This window comes from Macaca fascicularis, chromosome X (assembly GCF_037993035.2).
Source record: "Macaca fascicularis isolate 582-1 chromosome X, T2T-MFA8v1.1".
NCBI lineage: Eukaryota > Metazoa > Chordata > Mammalia > Primates > Cercopithecidae > Macaca > Macaca fascicularis.
This window is the reverse complement of record NC_088395.1, coordinates 114,649,842-114,665,846: the sequence shown is the minus strand read 5'-3', so window position 1 is coordinate 114,665,846 and position 16,005 is coordinate 114,649,842. Positions and strand designations below refer to the sequence as shown.

At 39.8% G+C, this 16,005-nt stretch overlaps 3 protein-coding genes across 13 annotated transcripts in view; 1 reads left to right on the top strand and 2 right to left on the bottom strand.

The window, feature by feature from the left end:
• ATG4A (autophagy related 4A cysteine peptidase) overlaps positions 1–632 on the bottom strand; it is a 74,874-nt gene extending 74,242 nt beyond the window's left edge. For 3 of the 7 annotated variants that reach the window (XR_012430253.1, XM_045384032.3, XM_074029880.1), the window contains exon 1: positions 516–632. Coding sequence is in view for 1 of the 7 variants with exons in the window: in XM_005594324.4 (XP_005594381.1) it covers positions 559–568 (10 nt within the window). In the remaining 6 variants the exon portion in view is untranslated. Of the gene's footprint in view, positions 1–136 lie in introns of all 7 variants that reach the window. The other 4 variants (XR_012430252.1, XM_005594324.4, XM_074029879.1 and 1 more) reach the window with 2 other exon arrangements.
• Positions 633–846: 214 nt separating this feature from the next.
• On the top strand, positions 847–8,515 carry PSMD10 (proteasome 26S subunit, non-ATPase 10). 2 transcript variants are annotated; one of them, XM_005594327.4, is made up of 5 exons: positions 847–982; positions 3,533–3,631; positions 4,284–4,430; positions 4,532–4,619; positions 7,594–8,515. In XM_005594327.4, the coding sequence occupies exons 1-5, from the start codon at positions 869–871 to the stop codon at positions 7,599–7,601; spliced, it is 456 nt and encodes a 151-aa protein (XP_005594384.1). In that variant the 5' UTR covers positions 847–868; the 3' UTR covers positions 7,602–8,515. The 2 variants fall into 2 exon arrangements, with proteins under 2 accessions (XP_005594384.1, XP_005594383.1); XM_005594326.4 differs by having other exon boundaries at positions 4,532–4,698.
• Positions 8,516–13,512: 4,997 nt separating this feature from the next.
• The window catches only part of VSIG1 (V-set and immunoglobulin domain containing 1), a 62,810-nt gene continuing 60,317 nt past the window's right edge, over positions 13,513–16,005 (bottom strand). For 3 of the 4 annotated variants that reach the window (XM_074029881.1, XM_065537766.2, XM_005594322.5), the window contains one exon: positions 13,513–15,653. In XM_074029881.1, coding sequence (XP_073885982.1) covers positions 15,320–15,653 — 334 coding nt within the window. In that variant the 3' untranslated portion in view covers positions 13,513–15,319. The remainder of the gene's footprint in view (positions 15,654–16,005) is intronic. The other variant, XM_074029882.1, reaches the window with a different exon arrangement.

Here is a 16,005-nt window from a genome sequence, read left to right as displayed (position 1 = left end):
AACACTATTAGCTTAATAGTTGCAGCAAAGCCTTGACAACATAGTTAATATCGTGATATTAAAGTGCCAACACCACAGCCCGGTATCCTTAAGATGACCCTCATCAAGTTGTGATGTCACCAGGCTATGGACTCACCGAAGTCTCTTAGATATCAAGTGGCTCCCGTGGCATCACACCCTGCCTTTGGCATCACCCTGGCACATCACCTCAGTACGGTGCCATATGCTATCACTGCTGTGGCAGAACCCTGTCCAGACGCCACACCGCCGAGATGTCGGAGTAATTAACTCCCACTTCTTTCCACTCCCTGGGCGGTGGCAGGGAGGGGGAGGGTAGCCACCGTCACCGGTTCGAGCTCAGGAGGTAGTACTCAGCTCCAACCCTTGTCCCTTCCGCCTGCCACTGCAGGTCAGGAACCCCGAGGGACAGGACCTTTAGGCTCCCATAACTCTCTTGCCCTGCCCCCGAACCCATTTCATATGGCCGACTCAACGACCCGCCAGCGACTACCCACCCCGGCTCTTTCACACGGTTCCACTCAAAGCCGCTCCCCATACCTGACTCCATTCTCCAGCTGTCATCCTGGGCCAATTCCACCGGCAACTTGACTACGGGCGGTCGCTAGGAACCCTGGGACTTGTAGTTCCGTACTGCTAGAGGCCAAGTCTGTGAGGGCCCCAAAGGCACCTCCCTGCCCGGAACTGCTCTCAAACTGCAACTCCCAGAGGCGCCGTGCGATGGTAAAGGAAAAGGGAACGAGGAAGGCCGGTGATTGGTGGAGCTCTAACGGCTGTTTTGACTGGCAGCCGGAGCCGGCGAAGTGAGGCGGGCGTTGCTCGCGCGTCAAGTAGTTGCTGGGATAGCGAAATGGAGGGGTGTGTGTCTAACCTAATGGTCTGCAACCTGGCCTACAGCGGGAAGCTGGAAGAGTTGAAGGAGAGTATTCTGGCCGATAAATCCCTGGCTACTAGAACTGACCAGGTAAAGCAACGCTAGGTGTCTTCGCAGCTGGGGACATCGGCGAAGCCCTACGTGGCTTTCGGGGCCCGGCCCTAGCGGAGGCCCGGTTTCTAAGAGGAGCAGAACCCCGCCCCCGCCGCCCCAAGCAGTCCCCCGGGGTCACCTCAGGACTCGCGATAGGCCTGCGGGGGCTAGCCCCGCAGACCTCAGATATTTTCCCGTTGGTCCGGAGCTCCACTCCCTGATTTTTGGATAGTTCTAGAACGTCTACCGCATTTCTCAGAAATTGCCAATCAGTGAAAAGGAAGGCTCTTTATATGGATTTATTTACCTTTACTAGTAACTGTATTCAGTAACACATGTGTAATTGAACACCCCTTCCGTGCCAGGCAGTTTGCTAGGAGCTGGGGATACGGTGGAGTGGAAGATGCAGACAGTAAAATAAGCACAAAAACATGTCCGATTACAGATTGTGGTAAATACTCCGCAGAGAAGTTTACATGGTGCTTTCAGAACACGTTAATAGGAGAATCTGATGCTGAATATGGCTGTCATTAATTGGAAAAGTTTTTGCAAAGAAGGGAAGGTTAGACTTTGAAGCATGAGTGAGATTTCCATGGGGGAATGAGTGGACATTCTAAGCAGAGGCAGACAGAAGTTGAGAAGTGTTTCCTTCTGCCCTCCTGCTCACAGGACCCTCGTGCTTTCATCCTCAGTTTCTGGGATTCATGGTGCCCTCAGTAAGCCCACAAATATTTATAGATGGCCTTGGGTTTCGCAGGCAGTGTGCTAAGCACTAGTGAAACTGTCCTATACTTACAAATCTCCATTTCGTGTCTTTTGGGAGAAAATTAGAAATCAAGAGACTGTTGTCTCTTTTCTGGAACTTTCCTTTATTACTCAACCTGAAAATGGCCTTACCTTTACCTAGTTTACTTCATTATGGTCTGGTGATATTTAAGGATTTAAATTTAAATGTAATAATTTATATTAAGATTTAATAACACTCCATTAGAAATTTAACCATTCTTCAAGTCAATGGCTTAAAAAGGGAAGGGAACCGTATCAAGAGACGTAAAAAACACGAAGAAATGCGATTTATGGATCTTGTTTGGTTCCTGATTTAAACAAACCAACTGCAAAAAGACATTTGGGAGACAGCTGGGGAAATCTGAATACAGACCGGATGTTAGACATTCTAAAGGAGTTAGTGTTAATTTTAGTAAGTGTAATAATGGTCTCATAGTTATATAAGAAATACCTTTATTTTTTACATACTGAAAGACAAGGGTGAAAAATCATGATATTTAGGATTTGTTTTTGGAAAACTCAGCAAGGAAAAAACTAGATAAAGCAAATAGGGCAAGGTGTTTGTTGTTAATTCTAAGCAGTAGGCATGTGGGTTTCTATTCTATTCCCTCTATTTTTGTGTGTTTGAAATTTTTTGTAATAGAGTTTAAAATACCATTTTCTATTCTGTGGGGCTAAGAAATATAGCAGTCACTGCAAATAGGGATTCCTTTTGACAAATAATGACTACTATAGCTTATTTTTATTTTTATGTATTTATTTATTTTTTTTTTTTGAGACAGTTTCGCTCTTGTTGCCCAGGCTGGAGTGCAGTGGCGCGGTGTCGGCTCACTGCAACCTCTGCCTCCTGGGTTCAAGCGATTCCCCTGCCTCAGTCTCCCAAGTAGCTGGGATTACAGGTGCCTGCCACCACGCCTGACTAACTTTTGTGTTTTTAGTAGAGATGGAGTTTCACCATGTTGCCAGGCTGGTCTGGAACTCCTGACCTCAGGTGATCTGCCCACCTCGCCCTCCCAAAGTGCTGGGATTACAGGCATGAACCACCGCACCCGGCCATAGCTTATTATTTTTTATAAAAAGTAATTTTCTTGTTCTCTGTGTGTTGTGTTTTCTAAATTATATTTCTAATTTATTTATGGTTTTAAGTTATAGATAATTTCAACTAGTTTAATGAACATTTCTTCCCCCATTAGATTCATGTGTTCCTTCTACAACATCTAACTTGAGGTCAGTGTGGTAGTAGAGATTTCAGAGTCAGAACTTCACTGACAGTTGTGTCCCAGCTTCACTATTTAGTATCCGTATGACCGTCCACAAGGTGCTTACCTGAGGAGTTTTAGTTTCCTCATCTGAAAAATGGAGATAATAAGCACTGTGTAGAATGATAGGAATTACATGATACGATGCATGTAAAACTCCCAGCACAGTGCCTGACGTAAAAGTACGTAAATAATGTAATAGTAAAACAACCAAAGATGTATTTCTGTCAAAGCATTGAAATCAGTTTCTTGCTCTACTACTTTCCTTGTCGTATTCTGCCCAGAATTACATATGTTCATCAATGTCATTCTCCCCATGTTACTTAAACTTTCATCTATCTTATACCAGTAAGTAATATAGTTTAAGGTTACCTACCTGAGGATCCAGTGCTCTGCATTTCGTATTTTCAAACTATAGATTTGCCAGCACCAGTATTTTTTTTCCTTCCTCTTTTCCCTTCTGTTTCTCTTCAAGAATGTTTCTATTACTGCTTCTCTGTAGGACAGGAGAACTGCATTGCACTGGGCATGCTCAGCTGGACATACAGAAATTGTTGAATTTTTGTTGCAACTTGGAGTGCCAGTGAATGATAAAGATGATGTGAGTACTTTGATAAAGTTGAGTTGATAAATTCCCAGTTATCTTTATACTCCAGACTGGTGTTTACTGAAGCCTGTGCATTAAGCTCATAAAGAAAATTGTAACCTTTGCAACTGGAAAGTTATAGCATGGCCCTTGTGATCAAGCATGAGACTCATGGTTGCATTATTTTACAGCGTTATGTTTGCCACTCATACTCTGTGATTTAAGGTAAACATACAGGAGAGGCTGAGGTGGGAGGATTGCTGGAGCCCAGTAGTTTGAGGCTGCAGTGAGCCATTGTACTCTATCCTGGGTGACAGACAGACCTTGTCTCTAAAAATAAAAACAACAAAAATAAACGTACAGATCAGGGCTTCTTATGGTGAACCCTAAAAGACCATAAACTCTTTCTATTATGTTGGATTTTTTTGTTTTTTGGTGAATATGGCCTGAATAATGAGGACCTAGATAACTTTTTTGTTACATAAAGAGATTTATTCTAATGGTATGGTTATATTAGGATTAGATTTGTGAAGAGTAAGAATGGAACCTTTTTTGTAAGCAAATATTTTTTTACCTTTGTAAAGCTCCTTGTTAACCCTGCCTAAATGTTAGCACTAATCCTTGTGCCTTTTTCCCCTGGTGTTTCTACTGCCTACTTCTTTTATAGGCAGGTTGGTCTCCTCTTCATATTGCAGCTTCTGCTGGCCGGGATGAGATTGTAAAAGCCCTTCTGGGAAAAGGTGCTCAAGTGAATGCTGTCAATCAAAATGGCTGTACTCCCCTACATTATGCAGCTTCCAAAAACAGGCATGAGGTATGGTTCCATCCCTAGGCTACTTCTGTTGAGTTCTAAAAGTGTATACAAACACAGGTAGATCTCTGCATTGTTTTCTTCTTTCTACTCCATCTTTCCAGATCGCTGTCATGTTACTAGAAGGTGGGGCTAATCCAGATGCTAAGGACCATTATGAGGCTACAGCAATGCACCGGGCAGCAGCCAAGGGTAACTTGAAGATGATTCATATCCTTCTGTACTACAAAGCATCCACAAACATCCAAGACACTGAGGGTAACACTCCTCTGTAAGTGACAAGTAGCAGTCATTTGTATTCTACCTGACGTTAGCCCTCTTGCAATAATTCTTATACATCATTTCTTTTTTTATTCTGCTTATAGACGCAATACGTGTTAATGGCAAAAATGTTAAATTGCACAAAATGTAAAGATAAAAATTGCCTATTATCTTGCCACTCAGAAATAACTACTGATCACATTCTTGTGTATTTCCTCCTGGTCTCTTATATTCAGATATGTATATTTTACACATACATATTTTTTTTAGCAAAATTGGGGTCATACTGTGTATGTAGTTTTAGCTCTTGTTCTTTTCACCTCAATAGTATATTATAAACATTTTCCAATGTCATTAAATATGTTTAAAACTTTTTTAATGGTTATGTACAATTCTGCTGTATAGATGTGCCATAATTTAATCATTCCTCTATTACTGTATATTTAAACTTTTTTGAGTTTTTCACTATTACAAATAATGGTACATTGAGCCAGGCATGATGGCTCATGTCTGTAATCCCAGCACTTTGTAAAGCCAAGGCGGGAGGATCACTTGAGGCCAGGAGTTCAAGACCAGCCTGGGCAACACAGCAAGACCCCTGTATCTAGAAAAAATTAAAAACTTAGCCAGGCATGGTGGCATGCACCTGTGGGACTAGCTACTCAGGAGATTGAGGTGGGAGGATTGGTTGAACCCAGGAGCTCCAGGTTACAGTGAGATGTGATCACACCACTGCACTCCAGCCTGGGTGGAGCAAGACTTTGTCTCTAAAATAATTGACTAACTTTGTACGGAAAACGTTTGGCCACATTTCTGATTATTACCTTCATATAGACTCCTAGAAGTTGAATTGCTGGGTCAACAAATACACACATTTTAAGACTTGCTATATGTTGCCAAATTGCTTCCAGAGGAGTTGTATCATTTTACCCTCCCAACAGCAGTTTAAGAGTGCCCATTACCCCCTCACCAACACTAAATTATCCTTTTGTTATGTGAAAATGATATTTCATAGATGTATTTCATAGATGTAATTTACATTTTTATTAATGAATTTGAACTTTTTTTTTAATGTCCATGGCTAATTACATTTCTTATCTAATTGTACCTTTTTGTGTCCCTTTCTCTGTTTCCTTTTGGGGAATTAATTTATTTTCACAGCGTTTTAAGTGCTCTTGATTTGACATGGTAAAATATTAATGTTCTGCAACATTAGTTGAAAATATTTTTCCTAATTTATCTTTTCATTTTGTTCATAATTTCTTTTGCATAATAGAAGTTTTAAAATTTCTACATAGTCAAGCCCATTCATCTTTCCTCATGACTAGAAAGCTCTTCCTTACCCTGAAATTAGTTAAATATTCACCTGTCTTTTATTATAGGTTATTTTAGCGTTTCATTGGTTTTGATTGAGGGTTAGTGTTATTGTTTTGCATTTAACTCTTAAAATCCATCTCTAATTGAATTATGTGTATGACCTGAAGCTGGCCGTTACCTTGATATGTTTCCACAGTACTTGGCCACTTTTCTTCTGTGTTGAATGGTGACTTTTTCTTGAACCAGAAGTTCTGTGAGTCTTCTTTTTAGTCCAGAGTGAGGTTCAGCCTTTTCCAATTTGACTTTAAACCAACTTTTAAAAAGTATTATTTTCTTAACTCTTAGTTTTTAAAATCTTTCCTGCATTCTAAGAGACCCTGTTTAGAAAGACCTGTATGCCCTACCTCTTTTCTCCATAAATAGAAAGGCAGGATGGCCTAGAGGAAATCTAGGAGTCAGAAAAGATAAGAGTCCTGGGAAGAACATAGGATTTATGAATAGCTAGATGATGTTCACCCAATTCAGACTCTACCACTTACTAACAATATTAAATACTTATATTAAACAACTTATAAAAGTTACTTAATCTTCCTTGAATCTTAATTTCCTCATCTGTAATATAAGGATAATAATTCCTTCCTTACTAGATTATTGTGAGGTTTAAGTAAAACAACATGTAAAGTGCCTCGTTATACCCTCCTGGCACTCTTAAGTGCATGGCAAAAGTTGTTACCCTCTTCCACTCAGTTTACTGCCAAGACATGTCAGCATAGGTAGGAACTTTAACCTCTGTCACCATTTCAACTGTAAAATGGTGATAATAATACTTTGCTAACTTACAAGACAGATACATGGATTAAATGAGATAAAATCTTTTTTTTTTTTTTTTTTTTGAGACGGAGTCTGGCTCTGTCACCCAGGCTGGAGTGCAGTGGCGCGATCTCGGCTCACTGCAAGCTCCGCCTCCCGGGTTCACGCCATTCTCCTGCCCCAGCCTCCCGAGTAGCTGGGACTACAGGCGCCCGCCACCTCGCCTGGCTAGTTTTTTGTATTTTTTAGTAGAGACGGGGTTTCACCGTGTTAGCCAGGATGGTCTCGATCTCCTGACCTCGTGATCCGCCCGTCTCGGCCTCCCAAAGTGCTGGGATTACAGGCTTGAGCCACCGCGCCCGGCCGAGATAAAATCTTTTAAACTGCTTTTTCAAACTTTAAGCTGCACAAATTACTATTAACAGATTATGAACTGGGGCTTTTCTAAATTCTAACCCTGAATTATTACATGTAGTGTTTGAGGTAAACAATTACTTATCTCTGTAAAATAAGAAAAGTGTTCCTTAGGCTGGTGTTTAGATCCCTTCTATTGTAAGTAGAACCAGAATTATGATTTACAATCTGGTATTTCAAGGCTTTTTTTGTAGAATTTTAACTTACAGTCTCCCCATGCAAACCGATGTTTCTTTCCGGATTAAATAACTTTCCAATGTTACCATTTCCTAATCATATGCACTTTAGATTACCTAGCAAGAAATCCTAACCGTTACATAGAATTGGTAGTGATTAATTGGTCTCTGGTGGTCCCTGATTTCAGACACTTAGCCTGTGATGAGGAGAGAGTGGAAGAAGCAAAACTGCTGGTGTCCCAAGGAGCAAGTATTTACATTGAGAATAAAGAAGAAAAGACACCCCTGCAAGTGGCCAAAGGCGGCCTGGGTTTAATACTCAAGAGAATGGTGGAAGGTTAAACAGCTTGGATTTATTCTTACTTTGTATGTTGTGTTGTTGTCCCCAGTGTTCTGCAAACTAATGTATTTGTGCACAAGACATCATCTACGAATGATGACGTTTTCTCACCTTCAAAGTCTTATAAACATGTTGACTCTTGTTCCTGCTGAGTTACTAGTTCGAAGCTTACAGCTTGTTTTCCAGGCATCAAATAACTGTTGAGATTGTTCTACTGTTGTCATACATTCTTATATATTGAATTCTGGTTAATTTTGAGTAACTAATTCTGTGGCTGTTGTGAGTCTTCAGCACCCTCCCACGTACCTTATATCCCTCTCTGAAACAGAACAGCTCCAATAGCAACAAGCCAGTTGTTCTGCCACGTTTCTGTGTGGATTCTGTAATGTTCCTCCATACAGTTAAAACATCCTAACTTGCTTTTCAAGCTCACTCAGCCTACGCCAAATATTTCTGGTTTTTTTTCAACCATGAGGTTTAATTTATTTTTGTGATAGGAGGGATATTTACATATTTTAGTGGACCAAATTTTAAGTTGAATGGTGTGCTCTAAAATAATGAAAAACAATAGCCCATATACCTATGTATTTGTTTTTGATGGGTTGTTTACTCTGAAATAAAATGTATGGTTTTCTTTAAAGGAAGTTTTAAAGTACCTATTTTGAGTCATCCTGTATTGAAAAGAATGTCAAGCTTGTTAAAATGACATGTAGCAAAAATGTATTTTGATTTGTATTTCAGAAACCAAAAAATAAAATGTTGAAAGAGTCTTCCAATTTTTCTTTCAAATTAGCTAGAATTCACTTAAGCCTTAAAATCCTTAGTAAAGACATTTCTCAGTTTTTGGTAGCTTTAAGTCAATTAAATTAGTGAAACTTGAATTGTAGCTAAAATCTTTTAAAATAGCCATCTTCTGAATTGCTAATTAAATGTAGATCAAAAGGAAATTAGTAAGTATAAACTCGAGCTCAATTTAGGGAAGCATCTTAAATGATACTAGTCATAAAATCTAATGAACTCCAAGTAACTTTCAGATTATTTTTATTTGAATTTTATGCTGCAACTACTGCTTGAAATAAGTGATCCAAGTGAACGTACAAACTTGCATTAATTTTGGGTCAAAGTCTTAATGATCAGTAGCTAAAATGAGTTTCATAAACATCAACTGTGTTATTGATATAGAAACTCCTTTTACAGAAGTATTTTGAGTGCTAACAAACATTAATCAGAGAAGCATCTTACGGAACAAAATTATTGAATGCTGGAGATAGAATTGATAGCAAGGGAAATAATATTTCTAGTATTTTTAGTGTGATCAGAGTAAAGCTTTGTCTATTACGACTGAAGACATTTACTCTTCATAAATATTGAGTTGTCTGAAGTAATAGGTTTCATGGGTGTAAAAGGAAATTCATCTGGGTTCTTCCATAAGCAATACAAATGGAGCTAAGCCACAGGTAATTTGTAGGCTTTTGGCATTTTAGGCATGACTTGTTAATATTTAGACCACAGATTTGTATAAACTGAAGATATTAGTGGCCTCAGATATTGATCAGATTGTTACCTGTGTCTGTAGGAAAGGTGATAGAAATGAAGCTGATTCAAGGTCAGCAGATTTTACAGTTCCAAAACAAACTCAAAAAAAGATAATTTGGCTGGGTGCGGTCGCTCATGCCTGTTATGCCAGCATATTGGGAGGCCAAGGCGGGCGGATTACCTGAGGTCAGGAGTTCAAGACCAGCCTGGCCAACATGGCGAAACCCCACCTCTACTAAAAAGAATTAGCCAGGTGTGGTGGGTGCCTGTAATCCCAGCTACTCAGGAGGTTGAGGCACGAGAATCGCTTGAACCCAGGAGGCGGAGGTTGCAGTGAGCCGAGTTGGTGCCACTGCACTCTAACCTGGGTGACAGAGCGATAATTCATCTCAGAATACATAAATAAATAATTTAATTGTGAAGCTTAACTGAGAATATGAGATGGAAGAAAAAGGCCAATGAAAATAGTGAAAACATTTGCATTCTTAAATATCTGTTATATAGAATCTACACTTTCAGTGAGGTTTTGTGAACTTCAAAGTAAATCTGTGTTTTTCTTCATAATCTTTGACTTAACATTTAACTGTATGACACTAGTGTTTGATTCCCCAATTTCTCAGCTATACCAATTACAATGAATTCCTTAGATGGCTGTGTCTGCTACTTTCAGTTCCCATATTCTGTTACACTACAAGGCCTCCAAATCAATCTGTTGGCAAGTCCGATAACAGTATAAAGATTCTTTGTGGTTTATGGCTCCAGCTTCACAGTTCTATTGACTGCCTAAAATTGAAAGCAGAAATTTGTAATGTGAATTTCTCTGGGGAGAGGATTTATAGCTTTCATCAAATTCTCAAGGGCATCTGTGATTCCCCCAAAAGGTTAAAAATCCCTGGTTGAGAAAAAAAAGAATACTGAATCAGTTGTCGGGAGACCTCATTTCTACAACTATAGTTCTACCACAGTTTTTTAATTTATAAGTTTTTACATCTATTCTCACTGTAGTCTTTAAGAAGGCAGAAATCATCTCCATTTTACAGATGAGAATACACCCAGAGCTAGAGAAACAGCCAGTACCAAAATCTAGCTCTCCTGGATTCTAATTCATTTTCTTTTCTGCCTCTATTCAAAAACAGTGGACCAAATGGAAGGTACTCTGGCATTTTGAAAATAACTGGTTAGTTGTAACACCTATCCTGGTGCTTTTCTTTAATTTGGCTGTGACGTAGTAAGAAATACATATTTGGTCTCAGCCCCCAGTACCTGAAACAGAGCTCCTAAAACCCCTGACAGTTCCTGAGTGATAGGAGTGTCTTACATAGAGCTCCTAAACCCTTTGGGATTTCCTGGGTGATAGGAGTGCCTTTTGTTCTAATGATGCAACTCTTGGTGGGCTCCTGGATAGCTTTAGAATGGGAGCTATTAGTGACCAAGCCTTGATTAGAGGATTAGAACTTTCAGCCCCATCCTCCAGGGAGGGAAGAGGGGCTGGAGATTGAGTTCATAGTTGATCATGCCTATGTGATGAATCCTCCATAAAAATTCCTAAACTACAGGGTTTGGTGAGCATCTAGGTTGGTGACACACCTATATGCCAGAAGAGTGGTGCACCCCAACTTCATGGGAACAGAAGCTCCTATGTTGAGGACCCTTCTGGACCTCACCCTATGTACCTCTTCAGCTGGCCATTCACCTGTATCCTTTATAATAAACTGGTAAACAAGAGCGTTTCCTTGAGTTCTATGAGCCATTACAGCAAATTATCAAACTTAAGGTTGCGGGAACCCCCAACTTATACCCAAGTCAAACAGAAGTGTGAGTACCCTGGGCACCCAATACTTGTGATGTGTCTGAAGTTGGGGGCAGTCTTGTCAGACCCAACCCTGGGTAGTGTCAGAATTGAATTAAATTGTAGGACACCCAGTTGGTGTCTGCAGAGAATTGGAAAATTACTTGGCGTGGAAACCCCACACATTTGCTTTCTGAAGTGTTGTGAGTGGTGGAACAGTTTTTCTTTATTGGCATATCTTTTTATCGTTTCCTGGAGCCCTCATTATCATCTCTGAATTATTTGTTTTGTTTTTCAACCAAAGTTTCAAAGACAAGTGGGAGTATTGAGTCTTTATCGATTTGTTTAAACCTTTTATGAGGCCCACTGATGTGTTTTCCAGCAAGTAGACATTGTAAAACAACCTTTTATTACTAAAGCTTGGGTTTGTTTCACTGAAATTAGTAGTTTGGTGCAGTTGAAAGAGCATTGCACTGAAATCCAGATGATGTGAATCTAGTTTTGACTTTGTGTAATCTCAGGCAGATTATTTTACTTCTCTGCACTCAGGGATTGTCCTCTAGGGGCTGGGTAGCAATATATAAGAGTGAACCAGCTTTTTAAAAGTAAATTTACCCCTTCCTATCTCTGCCACCAAGAATTTATTGTACATCATCTCCAGCCTCATCATTGTTAGGAGTGGCCCACTGTGTGTATTATAACTCAGGTGTGCTGGGGTTGAAAAAGTTTGAATACTATTTATTTCAGAGTGCTCTTCTAGCTCTGATCAAACCTGAGTTGCCCAGAGCAGATTGAATGGGTGGTAAACCACCTGGTTTGATTTGAGAGGGGCTGAGAAGTTTCCTTTTTTCAGAAATGTCTCTCCTCTGGATTGTTTAGACTCTTCAGATTAAGGATTATCTGTGCTGGAGTCCTCTTTAAAAGGTAAATACTCCCAAGAAGACTCTCATTTATCAACCTATTGAGATCACTGAATGATGAAAGATCATGTTCACTGGACAAGAACGGGTTACAAAACAGCTACTTTAGGTCCTGCACAATGAGTCCTGCCCGAGAGAGGAAGAACTGAGCGGGTCACTGAACTAGTAGGAGCATAAGAATCCTGGGCGTTTGGAAAATAAGGTGCCACAAGGCCAGAAATGGCACTGAAAGGAGAGATCCAAAGGTACAAATTCAGATTAATCTCATGTGCTTCCTAACCTTGCCCATGTAGGGTTTCTGCCTGGGCAACATGTACTCCATGTTTTTAAATCCAGATTTTTCTATTTATTCCTGTCAAATTCATTTTGTTGACTTCAACTCCACTTTTGAGCTATCAATATCATTCTGAATTGTGATTCTGTCTTATAGCCTAGTGGCCATTCCCCTTAGGAGCAAGTCATCCACAAATTTATTAAGTGTACTTTGTGTGTTTTGATCTAAGTAACTGGTTCTCCATCTTGGATTCAGGGAGTCTGTAACTCACCCAAAACTATATGTGACACTTTGTGTGTATAAGCATTTTTCAGTGGAGATGGGTTTAGAGTTTTCAGCAGATTCCCAAGGTGATCCATGACCTCAGAAAAAGGTTACAAGCCACTGATTGAACTATTCATCAGTATTTTGAACAGAACAGTGCTAATAAGGACAGAGCTCTATAAGACTACCAGTAGTGCTTTCTTTCCTGGACTGCACTGATCTATCAAAAATTTTGGGGTGTAATTGTTGACTATTATGTGTCAGTCTCTTGTGATTTGCCTCTATAATAAAAATGGAAAGGAAAAGTGAGTTCCAGCTACTTGGATATTCTGGTAATTGAGATGTTTACACTGCTGTTTACTTTTTAATCTCTAAATATTAGGTCATTCTTAAGACCTTCATCATTTTGCTTCTTGCGTCCATCAGACACCATATATCATACTTTCATATTTAGTATGAATGAAATTATAGATGTGTCAGAAATCCCTGACATTTTCTGAAAATTGACACATCGAAGAAAATGCAGAAATAAACGCTTGCTATCTCTTCTCTCCATGGCTCTAGATAAGTGTAATGTTAATTTCCATTTTAACTCTCCTTAAAACCTAAAGAGACTCTACCTCAATCTGTGTATGGTTATGATCCATATAGAAAGGAGTTTGCAGTTTAAGAAAATCTTTTACATGAAAATCTGAAAGTGATAAATGAGAAACTCACTACTTCGTTTAAAAAGGATTCACCTTAGAAGGAAGTGAGACACAAAAAAGTACATACTGTATCATCCCATATGTATGAGGGCCAAGAAAAGGCAAAGTTAATCTCTAGTGATGGAAAACAATGAGTGATTTCCTAGGTCCAGGGCAATGGTGGATTTGCACAAAGGGGCATGAAGGAACATTTTGGGCTGATGGAAATGTTTTCTCTCTAGATGGGTGTGGTGGTTTTATAGGTATGTACTCTGTCAAAACTCATCAAATTGTACACTTTAAATGTCTGGTTTATTATACATAAATGCTATGTCAGAAAAGTTGTTTATAAAAGGACTAGCCTTAGAAGTCATTAAAATGAGACATTATGAGTATTATTTATTGAGCCTTAAAGTAAGATTTAAATATGATTAATTTCACAAGTGAAAAGGTAAGTCTACCTGTAAGTTTCTTCAAGGCGAGATGTGGGTGAAATATGATCATGAGAAAGCTTTTTAACAGGGGAAGAAGAAGTGATATCAGTGCATTTTAGTAATATTTAGCATTCATATAAGATTGGTATCGCTTTATTAATGTGGGATGTACCGGCAGTAAAACAGGTTATTTAAATAATTAGTTGAAATTATCTAAAATAGATCTTAAGTGTTCATTTAGAACACTTCTCTGGTCTGCCTTTCAAAGTAGATAACATCAGACACAGTGATAACATAATAACTCATTCAAAACTAAATTGTACATCACCTGTGATATCAACATTTTGTATTCACTGAAGGAAATTATATTTGAAAATGTTTGCCTGTACATTATTTGACAAAGTTGTGGGGATTTTTTTTGTTTTTTGTTTGCTTGTTTTCTGTTTTTGTTTTTGTTTTTGAGATGGAGTCTCACTCTGTCGCCCAGGCTGGAGTGCAGTGGTGCAATCTCGGCTCACTGCAACCTCCACCTCCTGGGTTCAAGTGATTCTCCTGCCTCAGCCTCCCAAGTAGCTGGGATTATAGGCATGCACTACCACACCCAGCTAATTTTTGTATTTTTAGTAGAGACGGGGGTTTCACCATTTTGGCCAGGCTGGTCTCGAACTCCTGACCTCAGGTGATCCACCTGCCTCGGCCTCCCAAAGTGCTAGGATTACAGGTGTGAAATTGTGTTATTTTTTAAATTTGCTGTGCTCAGATATTGGAAACCGGGGTGACTTCTTGGGAAATCTAATATGAGGAATGAAGCATTAATTATAAGACCTGATTTTAAATGCTATGTACCAATTAATATATACCCTTTACATATTCTCCTCTATTGTATTTGAAGAAAATTTTCCAATCTATGAGATAATGCTGATGAATTATTTTCTTAGTGGTCAATATAAAAATGAATGGGAAACTATTCCTAGAAATAATATTGAATGTAATTAATGCCACCTTGTCATATGTGCACGTGGAACATAAGAGTAGCTAAAAAGAGGCTGGGCGCAGTGGCTCACGCCTGTAATCCCAGCACTTTGGGAGGCCAAGGTGGGTGGATCATGAGGTCAGGAGATGGAGACCATCCTGGCTAACACGGTCAAACCCCGTCTCTACTAAAAATACAAAAAAATTAGCCGGGCATGGTGGCACGTGCCTGTCATCCCAGCCACTCAGGAGGCTCAGGCAGGAGAATCACTTGAACCCGGGAGGCAGAGGTTGCAGTGAGCCAAGATCGCGCCACTACCATCATAGCCTGGGTGACAGAGCAAGACTCTGTCTAAAAAAAAAGAAAAAAAAGCGTAGCTAAAAAGAGAGAAATAACATTTTCTGAAATAACAGGTACTGTTGCAAAACTCAACTAAGTTAGAAATCACTTGCCTTGTCAATTGTTACGCTTACATGTTAGTAAAATTGTTAGTATTCTATATTGGTAATGCAGGAACCCTTGCACTGATTTAGTTGTTATCTTGGCGTGTTTATTCTGGATTCATAGTAGGAATGAGCACCTTGTTAGAAGAAGGTTGGTCAAAATGGAGGGAGGAAGTGGAGGTTGGTTAGGTTATTTGAATTCCAAATGGCACTAATGGGTTCCTTAATGATTAATGCTGTACTTAGGCCACCAGCCTATGCCTTAACCACTCCCTTTTCATCTTCACTTAAGGGCTCAACTGCAACCCCAGGCTCTGACTCTGGCTCTGGCTCTGGCTCTGGGTCCAATTCCGACTGCGTTTCTGGCTCTAGCTCCAGCTCGATGTCAAGATCAGGCACTGCCATAGGCTCTGATCCTGGGACTGGCTCTGGGGCAGGATCCTGAGTAGGCTTTGGTTCATAGTCTGGTTCTTCGATGTTATCAGGGCCAGTCTCATGAATGGAAGGTGGTAGAGTTACTTCTAGATGGGTAGCGTCTTCTGTTGGCATTGCTTCGCTTTCTCCCCTTGGGTTTATCTTTGTCATTGGCCTGCAAGAAAGAAGGCCCAGAAAAGAACAAGTTAGGGAGATGCTAACTTTGAAATTACATGTGAAACTATATGCTCTGTAGGTTCAATGACCATAGGTCCCAGACTTCAGGAAATCTGTTATTTCTGATATTCTGACTCATTGTCAGGCCATATGTCATTTTGGATTCAGAAAGGTTAGGTCTCAACAATATAATGAAAGTTTAAGAAAGACCAGTGTTTAAAGGTGGGAAAACTGATGTCAGAATGAAAGAGTCTAAGCATCTAATAAGGTCTTTAAGGTCCAAATCCATAGCTCTGATGCATCTCTGTTTCCCACTCCATCTAGTACAATACTTGGCACCTGGTTGACAC

What these genes read in the sequence shown, in the direction of transcription:
- PSMD10 (XM_005594326.4), top strand. Translation starts at nt 869, where the DNA reads ATGGAGGGGTGTGTGTCTAACCTAATGGTCTGCAACCTGGCCTACAGC. An exon ending in TGGCTACTAGAACTGACCAG is followed by an intron (nt 983 to 3,532) that starts GTAAAGCAACGC and finishes GCTTCTCTGTAG; the next exon opens with GACAGGAGAACTGCATTGCA. An exon ending in ACTGAGGGTAACACTCCTCT is followed by an intron (nt 4,699 to 7,593) that starts GTAAGTGACAAG and finishes CCCTGATTTCAG; the next exon opens with ACACTTAGCCTGTGATGAGG.